Genomic DNA, 18,234 nt, shown 5'->3' on the forward strand with positions numbered 1-18,234 from the left:
GAAGGCCCAAGATGAGCACAGAGAAGGGAAATGGGATGCAAGTTAAAGCCGGAGAGGACACATTCATCCTCAGTGGTGCTGGTCTATGCACAGCAAACCCCTTTGGTTGCAAGCATCTACACACCGGCAGAGAAGTTTATGCCCTTGTACACGTCACAGGAGGCTAAGACGCACAAGGAATGAGCTTGCTTACAGTGCCTACAACTGTCTAGTCAGACTGACTTAAAAGCCCCTGGAACAAGACAGACTCAAAAGAAACATCCTGCTCTTTCTCTTCTCGACAGGAAAGACATCTGCCCTGAGCACGAGTCCGCTCAGAGGGAAGGTGAGCTGGGACTAGCGTCCCGAGTGTGCGGGCTCTCCCGGTGGTAAGGGGGGCGCCCCTGTAGTGTTGCTGGCAGTCTGGGATTCTGCAAAGGGCCGGAGGTCAACCAGCCACAGTTGTCAGCAACCCAGATCCTCACCTGGTGGGGAAATTGACACTTTTCTGGTAGTTAACGCGACTCTGTGAGCTCATCACCCTCTTGCTGAAATTTGGAAAGGGATGTGGCTGTAGTTGACTATGTGGGCACTTATCTGAAGTCTCAAAACAATTACTTGCTTTGTCAAGCTGAATTTAAGAACCCCTTTAAAAACTACTCTTTACGTAAGTATATGCTGAATTTCCACCTATGGACAAATTAGATAATGAGACAAACTTCTCCAGCAGAAACACCAACATAGTTCCGGAAATAAGCCACAAGAGCAAAAATTAAATGTGGCAAGATTTCAGTACAGGTGGGTTTAACAGCCCCTGTGCTGCAAGTCCAAAAGGGAAAGACTCCCCACCAGCCAGCAGGGGAGCCGGACCCCCCCAAGGCTAACATGTTAAATGAGGTCCTGACAAGTGGTGAGGAGATGACCTGAAACACATTCTGTGTCCTAAACTCTCAGTTACGAGCATGCACACCCAGATCTGTTGTTTTTAGAGTTCTGAGGAACAAGAATTTGAACTGAAACTTCTATATTGTGTGGCTACCCAGTTTAAACGCGTAATTGTTTGTTTGTTTTAACAGAGAAACACCCCAGATCAGCTCCCGATGGATACCTTCTAAAAGACAGGGGTGTGGTACAATATTGGCAGAACACACAGGCCATGGAGCGACGAGTAACGCTCAATGTAGCTCCAGACCGGATGTGCTTGCTGAGCCCCGGACGCACACAGCACAAACCCACCTATTAACAGGAAGCGCTCGGAATGGATCACAAAGTCAAACCCAACGTACGCGACACAGGAAGGGTGGACTTCGGGACAAAAAGCTTTATAATGAAGGGGATAGTTTAGTAAATGTTTGGTAAAACTGCCCGGAAAAAAACAAAAAAACACCTTACATGGACCTAATTTTTGTAGATTAAGTCAGTTTCTTGGGTCATAATCTCCTCAGGTGTTTAAGCTGATTTTTTTTCTGTTTTTTTTTTTTTTTAAAGATTTTATTTATTTGACAGAGACAGCCAGTGAGAGAGGGAACACAAGCAGGGGGAGTGGGAGAGGAAGAAGCAGGCTCCTAGCAGAGGAGCCTGACGTGGGGCTCGATCCCAGAACGCCGGGATCATGCCCTGAGCCGAAGGCAGACGCTTAACGACTGTGCCACCCAGGCGCCCCAAAGCTGATTTTCTTAAGTCTCCAAATTTGAAAACCTAGATGAAATAAACAACTTTCTAGAAAAATGTGAGCTACCCAAACTGACCCCCAAGTATAGAAAAGGTAACAATGAGCAGACTGGGAAAGCTGTCAAGAAAGCAACAGTCCCAGAAACCAGCTAACCAGGCCCACGCTGGAGGGAAGAGCCCCTAGGGCTATGCACACCGCTCCACAGCCCAGCAAGGACAGACGACAGCTTCCCAGGTGTGTACGTGAAGCCAGCATTCTGTCCTCCCCAAAACTGACAGAGCAGAGTGTCAAAGACAACACTAGGTCGGGATCTGTGCCCAGACCTGAGTAACATACAGCAGGATCCATCGAGGATGTCTATTAATGTAGTTCACCAAATTACTACAACAAACCATGGATGCTGAAAAGAAGTGGGGTGAGCTAGAGCACTTAATGAAGGCTTTAAAAACCAGTGATCTACATTTACTTCACATTGTTTTCAAAATTAGGTACAATTAGATACAAGAAAAAATGAAGTGGACAAGTTTATTAGAGATGACAGTCGAAGATAATTCAGTAATAACTCTGACTCAAATGAAATTAATATGTCAAAATCAATAGCTGTCTTAGGTACAAACAACCACTAGTTTTAAAAAATGTACTCAAAAGATCCCACTTACAAAAGCAAGTAAAGACAATACCCTATAGTAATTTTTTCATCTTGGAGCTCTACCAGCTACATTGCATCAAAATAAATGCTAGATGGCTTAAAGAGTTAAATATAATTAGCTACAAGAATATTCAGAATAGGGAAGGCCCTTCTAAACAAAAAAAAAACCCCAGAAGTCAAAAAGGGGAGAATATCGATAAAAGTGTTTAAAATTTTCCCACGGTGGGGGGGCGGGAGTCAAAGCAAATGATAAACTGGGGAAAATGTTTGCAACAGAGATAACTAGCTAATTTCTTGTAAAAACAAAATTCCTTCAAATTGAAAGATCTGCAACCCAATATTAAAATAAGAGAAAAGCTAAGAAAAAGTTCACAAGAAAATACTAAGGGCTTTTAAACACGTGTCACGTGTGTTCACAGGCAATGAGAGAAATTATGAACTAAAATTACAGTTGGATAGCACCTGTCACCTATCTACCTGGTAAAGGTTAAGTTTAGCGGTAAACTCAGACCCTCCGCACTGGAGAGCCTTGGACAGACAGGTACTTACGTACGCCTGATGAGAGCACAAACGCCTCTCTGGGGCGTGATCTGGCACTATCCAACAAACAGTATACTTCTGACCTAGCAGTTTCGCTTCTAGGAATTTATCTAGGCTGTATCTACCATATGTATACAAATACACACGTGGGCATACAAGGCCATTAGCCACAGCACTGTTTTTAGTAGCAAAGGATGGATGGGGTTTCTGTTTCAGACAACTGACCCTCCCACTGAAAATCACTTAATACTGCTGGCTAAATAACACCATTTAAAATGCACTGCTGGGTCCACGAAGCAAGCAACTGTCCCAGGGCCCAAGCTGGAAAGCAGCCTGGACAACCTGGGGTGGGGCGAGGCTGCTGGCAGCTGCCAACCTCAGGAACCAGGGGCAAGATGTTAAGACTTGGGCCCACCCAAAAAGGGGTGGGGAGTGGGAGTCCAGACGCCTGCCTTAAAGCAAAAGGCAGCCGTATAAAACTTCCGTAAATGAAAACATGGCTCCTGAAATTAAATTCAGAAGAATTTGTGGATTAGACGGTAAATCTGAAAGATGACCTAAAATGGAGCACAGATAAACAGATGAAAAATGGGACTGAGGGGTTAAGAGATGCAAATGATAGAAGGGGACAGTTCAACATGTATCCAAAAGAAGTTCCAGAAGGAGAAAACAGTGTATGGCAAGGAGGCAATATCCAAATAGTTAATGGCTGGTATTTTTCCTAGAATTCATGAAAGGCGCGCACACTCACACCCCATGAGCACTAATCGAAAGAATTACGGATTTAAGAGTATCCTACTGAAGTAAGAAAATGCAAAAGACAAAAGAGGTCTTAAAAGATCAACCCCATCACCTATTGATGAATGGCAACCAGAGGGGCTGAAAACACTAGAGAGAGCGTCCGCTGAGTGCCCGTGAAGGCAGTGTGGGGGTCTTTACAGGAGGCAGAGCGGTGCAGGCTGACGGGCGGCCGCTGCTACGCGTCAAGGGCGCAGGCCGGTGGTGTGACAGGTGTGGGGGAAGAATCAGTGTGTCTGTGCTGTGTGCGTACAGACACCCTCTGGAGAACGCTAACAGGCAGTTCAGGAAGAGAAGTGCCCAGAAGCCTGGCTTCTCCGTTGTGCTTTTGAATTCAGTTTAGGTTACCTGTGTAAGTAAAGTTGAAAAATTTGAAGATTTTGGGGGCGCCTGAGTGGCTCAGTTGGTTAAGCGTCCGACTTGGTTTCAGCTCAGGTCTTGATCTCAGGGTCATGAGATCGAGCCCTGCGTTGGGCTCCAAGTGCTGGGTGTGGAGCCTGCTTAAGATTCTCTCTCTCCCTCCCCGGGCCCCGCCCCCCACTCTTTGAAAGAAAAAAATAAAAAAAAAAAGGGAAAAGAAAAATCTTCCGATTCTCAAAGGACACACTCGAATTGGTAACAGCAGTTACCCTGGGGAAGAGTGGTGATAGCAGAGTAAAGGGGATAAAGGTGCCCTTTCCTTTTAAGCATAGACACTGCCTTTTGTTGTTTCAGAAACAGGAACTCATTCATGATGGGGGGGCACCCCGAGGTCTTCAGAGGTACCAGCCGTCCTGTTCCTTAAGCTGGGGGGTGGGTGCACAGGCATTCCATGACAAAATTGTACACATAGCTAACATACACCCCCGAATGTATGCTTTGTTTCAAATAAAACTGGATTTGAGAAATGCATAGTCCTAGAACACGGAAGAGAGATCCATTCATTCTTCCTGGCCAGCACACGGAACCATTAGGCCACGCAGGGCGCTGACGAGCTCCGTGAATGGCCATGCAATCCTCCCTCCCCAGTGAGGGGTAGGGGGCTACAGATGCAGGGAGAGCACAGAACAGGCTTGAAAAACAAAGGTCGACCCTCTCAGTATTTAGAGCCACTTGAGGCATTTGTGCGAAAGCGAAGTAAGAAAAGGTGTAAATGCTGTGAAAGGAGTGATGCCTGCAGGCTACAGCTGCACTGCTCACTAATGGCAACTTGTAAATGATGGGGGGGGGGGGGAGATTCTAGCCCAAGTACTTTCCAGCGCAGATTTGGTTAATAAGGGTCTATTTTGCTGTGGTGATTTTCATAAAGAGCTCCTCTGTTGAATATTTATACTCCATAATTTACAGTTTGGCTGTTAGGGAGACAAAGGCAAACACAAATTTGGTCCAGAAGTTCAAAGTTTGCCATCTGTTTTCCTATTGTATTTAGATACCAGCATGAATAGTTCCAAACAAAATAAACAAATACACCAAAAGATACATCATTTGTGTACTTTACATCACTAAGGAAAACAAAAATGGGCCAAAAGAGCCTTGAACTTCTCCCCCCAGGAAAAAAAGAAAAGCATTTATATGACATCTCCTTAGAGAGGCAGCACTCTGCTTTCTCGTCAACAGACAGAAACCGCACACCCCACGGTGTGCGAAGTCCACACGAGCCATTTAAATCCACATTAAGAAACCGGTGTCTGCCTCGGACATCTGACAGCACGGCACCAACCTGAACCACGTCCCTTGGCCAAGCGTGCAACCTCAGCACTCCGATCAGAGACTCGATGCGGGGAAACAGGTAGCACGACAAATGGGCACAAAATCCTGCCAACACCACGGATTCCAGGGCCAGAAAGAAGCCAATGGAAGATATTGTGAATTCCTATCTATCGAGTATTCATCAACTTTGCCCGTTGAAAAGAAAAATAATTGGTCCGAGAGCTGTAATTGTATTATGTTTAATATTCATGGTTGGGTTTGGAGGGCTGTTCCAACACTCCCTCTCTCCAGCCCCTCTCTAATGAAAATCACACCATAGGAGTCGGCTCTAGCCCGCCAATTAAAATAAAAGACACCAGAACCTTCCAAAGACTCCAGCAGAGGAGCATCCATCTGACGGGCAGGAAAACGTGCTGGAACTGAGAGGGAGGCACGCTCTGGTTGGTCCTGTGCTAAGAGCTTTGAATAACTTATTATAACACTTGCAGATGGAGCAAACACAACATTTACGCCCCACTCACTCTCTCTCTGACAGCAGGCAGCAGCGCACCACAACCTCGTATTTGTCGGGCCAGAAGTGAGTGCCGAGACTCTATAACTGGGGGTCATCACTCAGGGCCTGCCTCCCATTGGTTTGGATTAAAAAGTCCTGAATGGTAATAAGGCAAACCGTATTTGATGGCAAAGATGAAGCCTATTCAGACTCTGGCTCAGCAGTTTCATTTAGAAGGACCTGACCTAAAGCCATATTTCTATCCAGGAAATGGAACAAATAAGAAAACATGAAGCTTTTTTTTAAAGACCAAATTAATCAAGAAAGTTTTGCGTTTTTGTTTTTAAACAAATCAATACATGATTCTGTTTTGTCTTGCTGAACCTGGGCTCTTACATTAGAGAATCTTAAATATAACCTCACATGCCAAAATCAATAGCTTTATCTCTGTAGCACTGACGATGGCCTCTGGTGAAGGATTCGCTGTAAACAGCAACTAGAAGAATGTACAGTTTTAAGTAGAACGACCCAATTTAATGATCCAACTCTAGGCTCTGCTTGGAGCACTGCAGTTTGAAGCTGTATCTCTGAGGCTTGGAGCTCTCCCTGTGTTGCCCATAACGAGCAGGAGGCCCTCAGACTGATCACTCGACTTTTCTGGCCGTTTCCTCTGTGGGGCCGGCGTCGGATGACCGTGAAGAGCTCTGCAAACATCCTGCGATCCCCAGCAAGCCAGCCCGTGATGCCACCTGCGGGCAGTAATGGTGAGGTACATAACCCCCACCCCCAAATAAGGCACACGATCCCAAATTGGAAACATGGAAATATTTAGCTTACTTTAGTATCCTTCTCGATTTTAAATTTTAATCAGACGACTATACCTAGAATAACCACTCTATTTTATGGTCAATTGATTTTCACCAATGGTGCTGAACAGTTCAACGGGGCAAAAAATAGTCTTTTCAACAGATAGTGCTGGACATCCACGCAAAAGAATGCTGGGCTCCCACCTCACAACATACACAACTACTGCAGTTACTCAACTGTAACTGCATCAGGACCTCAATGGAACAGCCAAATGTAGAAAAATTCTTGGAAGAAAACAGAAAGAGTAAATCTTCATGACCCTGGGCTAGGAAATGGCCTCTTCAGTGTGACACCGACAGCACTAGTGACAGAACGAAACAGATAAACTGAACTTCATCGAAATTAAAAACTTCCATGCTTCAAAAGACACCACCAAGAGCATGACAACCCACTGACTGGAAAAAAATACTTACAAATCATATCTGATAAAGGACTGGTATCTGGAATCTATGGAAGCCTCTTACAACTCAATCAATAAACAGACAAGTAACCCAGCTAGAAGAACAGGCCGAGGATCTGAATGGACGCCTCGGATCTGAATCCGACAAGGCCAAAGAGCACACGACAGGATGTACGACAGCGTTAGCCACCAAGAGAATGAAAATCAAAACCACCATGAGCTGCCACTTCACACCCGTTACGCTATAATTAGGGACAGGAGTGCGGACTGGCGAGGACGTGGAGAAATGAGAACTGTCGCCCACTGCCGGTGGGAATGTCACATGGCGCAGCCAATTTTGAAAAGAGTCTGGAAGTTCCTGAAAAGGTTCAACAGTTACCATAAAAGCCAGCAATTCCACTCCTCACTAGATAGCCAAGAAAACTGAAAACCTACGTCTACACAGACATCTGTACTTGAACGATGCAGCAGTGTTCGTAAGAGTTAAAAAGTGGAAACAACCCAGATGTTCATTAGCTGATGAACGAATACATGTGGTGTATTCATACAGTGGCACCATGTGGCCGCAGAAGGAATGAAGTAGTGATTCACGCTACGGTGCAAGTTTGCCTTGGAAACGCCATGCTAAGTGGAAGAAGCCAGTCACGAAAGGTCACGTTTTATAGGATACCGTTTATGTGAAACGTCCGAAACAGATTCATAGAGATAGAAAATAGAACAGTGGTTGCTTAGAGCTGGAGGGAAATGAGGAGTGGCTGCTAGCGGGTACAGGTTTCTTTTTGGGGTGATGGAGATGAGTGCACAACCTTGTGAACACCATACAATTCAACCCTGTGAACTGTACAATTGGCAAATTGTAGCATGTGCATTTATGTCAATAAAGCTGCTAAAAATTTAAAAACTAATCTTGACATTCCAGGGCGAGAAAGGCAGTGAGAATTGTTGGTGCAGTGACTGTTGCCTTGGCAGCCCACTCCCATCCTGACATAGGCCCTTACCACCAACTCCTATTTAGATTCTCCCTGCAGAGCACTGATGAGCTGCTCTGTTCCAGATCCCCAGTTTCATGGTGGTGAACGAGCAGGTCACCGATGAGGAGACTGAGAACAGACAGAGTGGAAAGGAGCCTCATTTACACAGCTCCCGACTGCCAACTATTCATTTATTTAAATCACTGAAGAGAAAGTAAGAGTTCTGGTTCTGGCCAAGAGGAATGGAGTCCATTACTGCCTGTGTCCTGCTGACCGCAACCAAATCCTCTGGACGAAACACAAAACAAATACCAGCGGATGCTGAAGAGTCAACTCTGGATGGTGGGCTGTGGAGGCAGTGGCCACATGGGGAAAGGGTTTCCCATTTTCTCCCTCTTCTCTCTCAGCCACGCCCCAAGTATGAGCTTCAAGAGTTGTGTGGTAGCGCAGGAGCTCAGACTCTGGAAGCAACGCCCACCCTTCTGAAGAACCAAGGGAAAGGGCCCTTGCAGTCCCAAGAATGTGTGTATGGGGAAGGGGTGTCTTTGTGGGGCTCTTCCCTCTCTTTCCTCTGTTGCTTTGCCCCAGAGGCAGTCTCCAGTCACAGAGCTGCGTGGTGGTCACGAACCAGGCAGGGAAAACAGAAGCCCAAGAGAAAGGAGCCCCCGAAGGCTGGAAAGTATAGGGATAAAGAGAGGAAGAAACTGGAGGAGAGCCTGTTATTATTTGTACAAGACCCCACACAGATCTCAGGCTCATCTCTGAGCTGGGCAGGACAGGTCCAACGCAGTACAGCAAAGGCTCTGAGAGGTCAGCTAAGACTTAAAACAATGCTGCTTCCAGAGGACCTGAGTAGACATTATTTCTGAAGACACAGAGATGGCCAACAGACAATGAAAAGATGCTCACCACCACTAATCACCAGGGAAATGCAAATCAAAACCACAATGAGATACGACCTTATGCCAGTCAGAATGGCCAGTATCAAAAGGAAGTAAGTGTTGGTGAAGATGTGGAGAAACGGGGACCCTGGGCCCTGTTAGTGGGAATGGAAATTGGTGCAGCCACTGTAGAAAGCAGTATCGGGGTTCCTCAAAAAATTAAAAAATTCCACCACCAGTTATTTACCCAAAGAAAACAAAAACACTAACCTGATACCTGCAACTCTTGTGTTACCAGGGCATTATTTACAAGAGTGAGATGTGGAAGTAATTTAGGCGTCCATCAATGAATGGATGGCTAGAGAAGATGTGGTATATATACACAAGGGAATATTCTCAGCCATAAAAAATGAAGTCTTTCCACTTACAACATGGATGGACCTAGAAGGTACTATACTGAGAGAAATTAGTCAAAGAGAAAAAGACAAATACCGTATGATTTCGCAGATGTGGAATCTAAAATACAAAACAAGAGAACAAAATACAGAAACAGGCTCATAAATACGGAGAACAAACTGGTGGTTGCCAGAGGGAAGGGGGGTGGAAGGATGAGCAAAATTGTGAGGGAGATTAAGAGTACAAAATTCCAGGTATAACATAAGTCCCAGAGATGAAAAGTACAGCACAGGGAATACAGTCAAGAATGTTGTATGGTAATAGATAGTAACTATACTTATCCCGGTGATAATGGATAAATGGCTAAAATTATTGGATCACTATGTTGTATACCTGAACTAATATAACATTGTATGTCAGCTATACTTAAGTTAAAAAGATAAAAAAACATTATCATCCCAGACTAACCCCTGGGTAACGTGTGGGACAGAGCCAGAGAAGCATTAACAAGGCCTTTGAAAATTGAGCTGACATTGGACTCACCACCCACAGGAGGCAAGGCAGAACTTGCAGTCTGAACCTAACCGGGGTGACTGCCTATTTACAACAAAAATCTTTTCTTTTTTTTTTTTTTTTTTTAAAGTAGGCTCCATGCCCCCAGCGTGGAGTCCAACATGGGGCTTGAACTCATGACGCTGAGATCAAGAGTCAGATGTTTAACCAACTGAGCCACCCCGGTGCCCCTTAAAACAAAAATCTTAACATTCTCCAGAGGATTATACAACAGGATCCAAAGTGGACACAACAAAACATTCCAAATATCTAAGGTACAATCCAAAATTACTTGACATACACACCCCACCCCCCACTCCCACCGAAACAAACAAAAAATACCAAAAAAAACCCAGGAAAGTGACCCACTCTCAAGGGAAAAAACAACCCAGATTTGGGGAATCATCAATGACTTTAAAAGCAGCTTTTGTAACTACATTCCAGGAGGTTAAAGGTAAAATGGTAAGAAAGAATAATGTTCTGATCAGAGAAACAGATCTACATGCAAATTTTGAACTAAAAAAATCAGAAATAAAAAATTCACTGGAAAGGCCCAGTAGGAAAACGAATATGACAGAGGAAAGAGTCAGTGAACCTGAAGTTAAACTGAAGAGTTACTACGTAATCTAAGGGAAAGTTTAGGGAAGAAAATGAACAGAGAGCATCAATGGCCTGTGGGATGACATCATTTAGTCCCAGAAGGAGAGGAGAAAGGGATTAGTGCAGAAAAAACATCTGAAGAAATAACGGCCACAAACTTCCCAAATTCGGTAGAAGACATAAATGTAGAGATTTAACAACAAAATGGCCTATTTCCTTCACTCTTCCTCTTGGTAACCTAGTCAGGCTTCTCATAAATGTTATCATTCCTAAGTCTAACGTTAATCCATTTTGCCTTCATCGAGCAAATGCATACTTTCATTTAGTTGAAAACACCATTGATCGTAAGAAGCACCGTTAGTTTGTGTAACATCTAAAAATGCTGCCAATTAATTTTGAGATATCCTTATAAAGGACACGTCCTGATTGCACAGCTGTGAAAATGTAAAAAGGCCATCTTAGAATAAACACAGGGGGCGCCTGGGTGGCACAGCGGTTAAGCACCTGCCTTCGGCTCAGGGCGTGATCCTGGTGTTATGGGATCGAGCCCCACATCAGGCTCCTCCGCTGGGAGCCTGCTTCTTCCTCTCCCACTCCCCCTGCTTGTGTTCCCTCTCTCGCTGGCTGTCTCTCTCTGTCAAATAAATAAATAAAATCTTAAAAAAAAAAAAAAAAGAATAAATACAGGACCCATGTTGCGCACTCACTGAGCGCTGGACACTGGTGAGGAGAGCAGACACGAGCGTCCAGTCCTAATGCTGGACACACACCACTCCTGATGTTACTCCTCGTTCTTCTTGGTTTAGCAGAAAAGGACAAAATGTGCATTCAGAAGAAGTCAGTGATCTATTAGGCTAACATTCTCGTGCACAGCCATACCCCCTCCCCTCTTTACAGCCCTTCTCGTCCAGCAAGGGAGAAGCACAATCCAACAATCGCTGTTTCCACCCTACTCATTCTCTTCATCTTTATCAGACTCTGTTTTTTCTAGAAAGGGTGGCATGCTAGGTGAGCTATTCTTTTGCTTTAAATTTGAGCCTCTCCGTCCACCCCCCCCCAAAAAACTCCTCACAAAATTCCACCCGTGTTTGCTAATTTCCTTACGTTCATGAAAAATTATTTTTGTCTTAACCTGGGACAGTTTTATGTATCTTTAGAGTCCACTTCATTCTCATTATTGACAGAGTACTAAGAGAGCAGAGCAGAAATTAAGTTTAAATTAAAAAAAAAAAAGGTTCCACATTTAAAAAATAGCATCGGCCATTAAGTGACAACCAAGTACCTAGTTCTCTTCATAGTATTTGATCCCTTACTCCCACTTTTGAGATGAAACATAAGCTGTAAGAGCCGCGTGTACAGCTCTAACAAGATCTGACTCCCAGCTATTAAGCCTTTGGGAAAACACACGCACACCCCTTCCCTCTACTAGATTTGAAAGTCTAGATTCCTTATTCTTTCCTTTTTCCAGACGTATAATTTTTTAACCCCCATGTTTCCAATTCATTTAGCTTACACTACTATTCTGATTCGTGAGGACGACCTCCTATAACCTCCTATACGATGGCGAGCCCCTGATGTCCCAGCAGCAAACAGCTGGCCCAGATCAAGGATTGCCCTGATGGAACGCCACTCTGAATACCCCCTCTCAACTCCAAGCCACTAGTCTGTTCTTTACAGACAGAGGATTAAAAAACATAACAAAACCAAAAACCCGCACCATAGCATTGGTTTCTTAATGCCACAGACTTCACATGGTCAGATCTGCACTTGAACATGACCAGAGAGCCGTTTTACACAGGGCCTTTAGCTCCTCTTCTGGCAGCCCTGCTCCCGAGGACAAAGCCAACTTTAAGGAGTTTGTAGGTCTCCTAAGACAGGACGCTGTTGGGCTGACAAGGGTCAGGACAGTCTGGCTTTAACCGTCCCCCTGCAGCTGACTTCAGGGCTAAGTTATGCAGGCCGCAGAGGCCTCTCCCCTGGGACACCGCTCTGGTTTCCTGGGAGCCTCGCTGTAGTCGAACACCTAGACGCTCATGCCGCAAACTCCGAAGCATAAGCCACAGCCCTAAACCCTTCCACTTGGGTGCCCCCGAGAAGCCCCCGCATCTGCTCTCCTGGAAAGAGAGTAGTAGCCGCTCGGTCCCTGGGGTGGGGGGATCCTATCAGAGAAGCGTGGAGCCTTTCTACGGCTCAGTCTGGGAAGTACAACATGGGAGTAAACTGCAAACTGACTGGATTCATTTGCTGTGCCACATGTGGGGCCACTTATCAAGCCTAGTTTTTGTTTTGTTTTGTTAGGGAAAAAACTGGACATACACTGAGGAGTTCAATTCTTGAGTCAAAAATTATCAGCCATTTTAGGAAGCCTTGAGAAACAATTTTCTTTCAATAGCGCACACTCAAGCTATCTTTCTGCTCTAGGGGAAGGGGGTAGTAAAGAGGTGAAGGTCAGGAGTTGAAAATATTCTTTGACACGATAATTATTTTTGCAAGCTGCCGCACTGGTGACTGGCGCGGCAGAGGTCTGAGACTTGGCACGCAGGAGTGCCCGCCTCGCGATCTGACCCCCCCACCGAGCAGCCCACCACCTGCAGCCCGGGGCCGGGCCCGGGGGAGGGGGCGCCGGCAGACCCTGGCCTCCAAAAAAACCCGCCCAAAAAAAAAAAAAAAAAAAAGACAAGGAAAAGAAAAGACAAGGAGGGAGGGGGAGAGGGGATGGGGAGGGAAAAAGACCTAAAATTTGGACTCAGAGGGTCTTTTCAAACACTTTAATCCTTTCGTGCTGATGGTTCCTGGAGCGTCCGTGGCTGGCACTGGACCCTGCAGCAGGAAAACCCGACTCCCTAAGCCAAAGCGTTAAAGAGAAGACTGCTAATCAGCTAAACAGAAACGGGAATCTGTTCCCATCGAGTCCCTTTCCCCCATCACCAGAGGGACACCATAGTGTTCCGAAATACACTCTTGACATCATTTGGCAGGCAACCCTATTCTGTTGAGCATGATTCAGCCCTTAGGTTATTGTTTTTAATATTAGAAAGTGAGCTTTTAAATGCCAAACAAATTTTGCAGCAGGGGGACAAAAGATATTCCAAGTGGTCTCACTGGACCTTCTACCAACTGTGTCCACCAAATGGCTTAAAAGACCACCTTCCCATGGTGTTTCAGAAACGAGGCAGAGACATAGCTCTGTCCAACTATTACCTAATGCAGCACTTTGTTCTCCAAGTTCACAGAGACGGTGTTTAAGGATCAGGCTGAACTGAGGCGGGCAAGGCTGTGGAGTGAGAACGGAGCCGTGTGAGCAGCAGAGGGAACGAGCGAGCACGGCGGAGGCAGAGGGGCAAAGCCCTGGCAGAAGTGGTTGTGCCTGCAAAACGTGGCTCTTCACTTACACCTACCTCCTGTCCATGTTGCCACTGACCATGAGGTTGGGAGGGCTGTCCCTGAGGTTGACGCAAGTGAAATCACCAAGTGCGTTGCCCAGCTTCGAGAGGCAACGTTCTGCTTCCAGGCTGTACACCAGGATCTGGGAAGGAAGGAAGATACGTGGGTGTGCAGTTGCATACAGCAGGCCTCCATCCAACACTTCTCATTCCGGCATGGTAACCAGCTCCCCATAAGGGAGATGTTCTGCCTGGTAATTTCCTGACCTTTTCCAGGATAGGGATATGGCTCTTAGAATGACAAAAGGAAATGCAAAAGAACACAAAAGAACATCCAGAGAATTCCTCAGGCCAAGGTACAAAATCATAGGACACAAAGGAAAATGCCAAATGGGGACATTAGATATCCCAACTTCCCAACCCAGAAAGAGCAGCATGGAAACTAAGGGTCGCTGACTGCGTCAGATTTGGAAGCTGCTTTCTGATTTTCTGATGTCCGCAGATGAGCTAGCCTGTGTTCTCTTATTTTTCCCCTCTCTCTATTGCTATCCCAGAAGGTAAAAAAAAGAACGGTAAATATTTCCAGAAGGATAGATAGTTAATCACTATATGACAGATGATTCTTTTAGACTAAACTACAAACCAGAACACAAAGTCTTACTCCCAAAGGTTTAAAAAAGTTTTTTAACTGAGGTATAATTGACATTCCCAAACATTTCTCTCTCCAGCCACTTTCCACTTGCTAATTTTAGGAGGTTCTGTTCTAAAAGGTATGGAAGCAAATAAAGTATCCTTGATCTCTAGACAACGTACTCATTATGATTGAACATTTCTGTGCTTTCTCTCCAGCAAAAAGAAAAAAAAAAGGATTTGTAAGGAATCTTTCTAAAGATTAAGTAATTTACTAAAAAAAATCTTAGTAATTCAATTAATTAATGTTAAATGCTTGCTATGGGGGTGCATGGGTGGTTCAGTCGGTTGAGTATCTGCCTTCAGCTTGGGTCATTATCTCAGGGTCCAGGGATCGAGCCCCGCAGCAGGCTCTCTGCTCAGTGGGGAGTCTGCTTCTCCCTCTCCCTCTGCACTCTCTCAAATAAATAAATAAAATCTTTAAAAAAAAAAAATGCTTGCTATGGATTAGTCACTGTTGTAAATACTTAAGATACAGCCCCTGTGCCCCAAAACTCACAGTTCAAAAGCCCCCTCATTCTCTCTCTCCCTCCCCTCCTCTCACTCACTCTCTCTCTCACACACACACACACCCTTCTCAGCATGCATTCTGTTGATCGTGTGGTTAAAATGACTGAACGTTAATATTTTGTAGAGAGGTCCGCCTCCCTTCGCACACACATGAAAATGATGTGCTTTTTCTTCTCAACCTTACATTTATCAGTTTATCATGATACAGATTCTTATTTCAGTATTGAGAGGTTGATGGTCTCCACCTTGAAAACCACGATCTTGTCAACACACATTTCTAACAAGTGAATCTTTGGAAATGCTTCACAGTTAAAACACGACTATCACTTTAATTAACTGTTGCTAGCAGCACCTGAAAGGAAAATGGGCTGTTTCAAATTTTAAAATGCCTTCCTAATCCATTAAGACTACAGAGAACAAGCTAAATTTTATTTTTGTTTTCATGCAGTTGAAAAAAAAGGTTGAAAAAATTCCAACAATTCTAATAATTCTGAAAAAATTTCAACAATTCTAAAATACCCGGAAAAAAAGTTATTCTACTAATTAAGAACATAGAAATAATCAAATCTTCTATCTATAGTAAATAACCTAAAAGCTGCATAAAATCACCTCCTGGAGGGAGAAAAAAAATTAACAGCTACCTCATGGTCTCTCATAAGGGTAATTTTCCTCATTTCTGTATAATAATAGAGCTTTTGGTAGAGTTCTTGGACCCAATTTCTTTTTGTTTTCAACTTCCATAGTAGGAAGCCTCTAATGTGCAAATGTCCATGATAAACGTAAGAATTAAAATCTGGTGTTGAGTCTGTCTTTACTTTTTCTCCTTCTTTTTTGACAAGTGGATGGGTCATCTATGAGTGACATGGGGAAATCTGATCCCTCTTCAGAAAGACTGCAAATTCATCATAAAGGCATCAAAGTTCGTAGTCAAAAGAGTCAAGTATTTTCTGAAATGTTTAATAATTCAATGAATCAGAATATCCGAAGAGTACCTTTACCATTAGGGTTAGTTAAAGACCACAGAGATTAGAAAACACATTACCCATCTCAGAGGCGGTTCTTTCCATGTTAAAAGTCCCTTAACGACCTTTACCATTTCTCTCTCCCTCCCTCCCACACTCTCTCTCTTTTAATAAGGTTGAGCAAATGGGACTTCATTTTATCTGATTGCCACAGACGAGTGAGATTAATTATTCATGCTCACACTCCCCCTCTTGTTAAGACCATGCATTAGACTAATTTTTCTCTTTATTGCCCCAGTTGGGTGAATCTCAACCCATGGCCACTTGACTCCCTCTCAGAGGTGTATGGATATGCTGGAAAGAAGGAAAATACTACTCAGAGCTAAAATCTCAAAGAAAATGTTCTGCACTAATGTGACCGCCAAATCAATAGATATTGCTGGGGATTTTTCCCTTTAAGTACCAAGTGCATGTTACAAAAGAGCCTACATAAGTGATTACAGAGCAAAGTTTTATTTTAAGCATGATCTCAAGTGACAAGGTTAAGACCGGCATCTATTGTGCAGAGAGAACTAGAGGAGACGCGCGGGCCATCAGAGGACACTGGGTGTGCCTTGCTCTTTGGCTGCCAGGGAGAGATCTATCAAGAGTGCACCTGATGGAAACAAGCATTGTTTAAGAAGAACTTCAGCAGAAAGTTCCTTCTTTTTTTTCCTTCTTAGAAACCTTAAAGTATTTTCATAAATCCTAGCCTTAGAATCCAAACCTTCCATTTCGGCAGCTGTTCAGATTTCTTTGAAATCTTTTTCTTAAACAATCTATATTTTTTTCCTGATTTCAAGTGTAATATAGCTTGTAACAAATTCTAACAGAATTACAAGAAGTGGTAACATTCTGTAGATCTCAGAAATAACCACACTTCAGCAGTTCAGCATATATACTGCTAGACTTGTTTACTGACGTAGATTTGCCTTGTCTGTTTCTGTGTGTATAAATGTTTTTTTTCTCTGAATGGGATTATATTGTTTTACAACTTGTTTTTCCTAAACAACATGAGAGTCCTTTCATCATTAGTCTCTATAGATAGATCTTGTTCTTTTTAATGGCTGCATAGAATTTCTCTATGGAAATGTAATTTCATGCTGATGGCTACTTGGGTTCTTTCTAATTTTTTAGATCAATAATGTAATTCGTTCAACAGTTAAGTCAACATATATTTAATCATCTTTGCAGTAGGTACTGGAATGACCAGGGATGGTGGATAACGTGCAGAAGCGTCAGCCTGCTGCCAAGCCAGCTGGAACGACCGACCTCTTCACCAGCTGCTGCACGGCCCCCCCTGCACGGCTGTCCTGCTCCTCCATACATGGGACTTGCCTCTCTGAGGAGAACGACCTTACAGCCGTGTCCTCGCATCTGGTGTTGTAACAGCAGGGGTGGCAGGGTATAATCAGGAAGGAGGTGGCAGCCACAGGGCATCGGGGATGCCCTCGTGCAGATGGGCCCTGTACCTTCCAGGGCTGACCCAGAATATTTAGTGTACCCAGGACTGGCTTTCCAACCAAAACATGAAGGAAAGAGCTGAGAAACAGCTACTGTTCCTGCAGTGGGGTGAGGTCCTTCGCCCACCCAGTGAGAACTGAATATCGCACTGCAAGTGTTTCCTAAATCTGGGACTGCTGTTACCTTCAAATGAAAGGACTGGTTGCATATAGAAATCACTACGAAGAGATTATAGAGCCTTGGAGTCCCAGACTTTTGGTCATGCACTGATGAATGAAGAAAGGAACTCCATTTCTGTTTTGATTTTAAACTTACCCATCAGTAAGTCCTCCTCATACTCCTCCATCTGCCAAAGGCATCACACCAACAACCTGAGCAGCTGGCTCACCTCCTCAGGACCCCAGCACTGCCTTTCCAAAGGAGTGAGGAGTGGTCAGAAGGCTTCCTTAAAAGATGGTGGCATTTAAAAAAGCACGGTGGGGGACACCTGGGTGGCTCAGTTGGTTAAGCATCTGTCTTCGGCTCAGGTCATGATCCTAGGGTCCTAGGATCAAGTCCCACATCGAGCTCCTTGCTCAGCGGGGAGCCTCCTTCTTCCTCTGCCTGCCACTCCCTCTGCTTGTGCTCTAACAAATAAATAAAATCTTAAAAAAAAAAAATAGAAAAGCACAGTGGTTTAAAGATGACTTGTCTGCTGCC

General features: G+C 44.4%; 1 protein-coding gene and 1 long non-coding RNA gene across 5 annotated transcripts in view; one reads left to right on the forward strand and one right to left on the reverse strand.

The window, feature by feature from the left end:
* Positions 1–18,234, reverse strand: part of FBXW8 (F-box and WD repeat domain containing 8) — a 116,376-nt gene that overhangs the window by 2,862 nt on the left and 95,280 nt on the right. Inside the window, exon 8 of the mRNA XM_040619883.1 lies at positions 13,886–14,013. Within this exon, the coding sequence (XP_040475817.1) occupies positions 13,886–14,013 (128 nt within the window). The remainder of the gene's footprint in view (positions 1–13,885; positions 14,014–18,234) is intronic.
* Positions 4–17,840, forward strand: LOC103661219. Of its 4 annotated transcripts, none has more exons than XR_005831720.1 (3): positions 4–325; positions 1,056–1,261; positions 17,266–17,840. It is a non-coding gene; the product is annotated as an uncharacterized LOC103661219 (long non-coding RNA). The 4 variants fall into 4 exon arrangements; XR_568021.2 differs by lacking the exon at positions 17,266–17,840 and adding an exon at positions 13,714–13,878; XR_568022.2 differs by lacking the exon at positions 17,266–17,840 and adding an exon at positions 11,996–13,123.

This window comes from Ursus maritimus, unplaced genomic scaffold, assembly GCF_017311325.1.
Source record: "Ursus maritimus isolate PB19 unplaced genomic scaffold, ASM1731132v1 scaffold_33, whole genome shotgun sequence".
NCBI classification, from domain to species: Eukaryota; Metazoa; Chordata; class Mammalia; order Carnivora; family Ursidae; genus Ursus; species Ursus maritimus.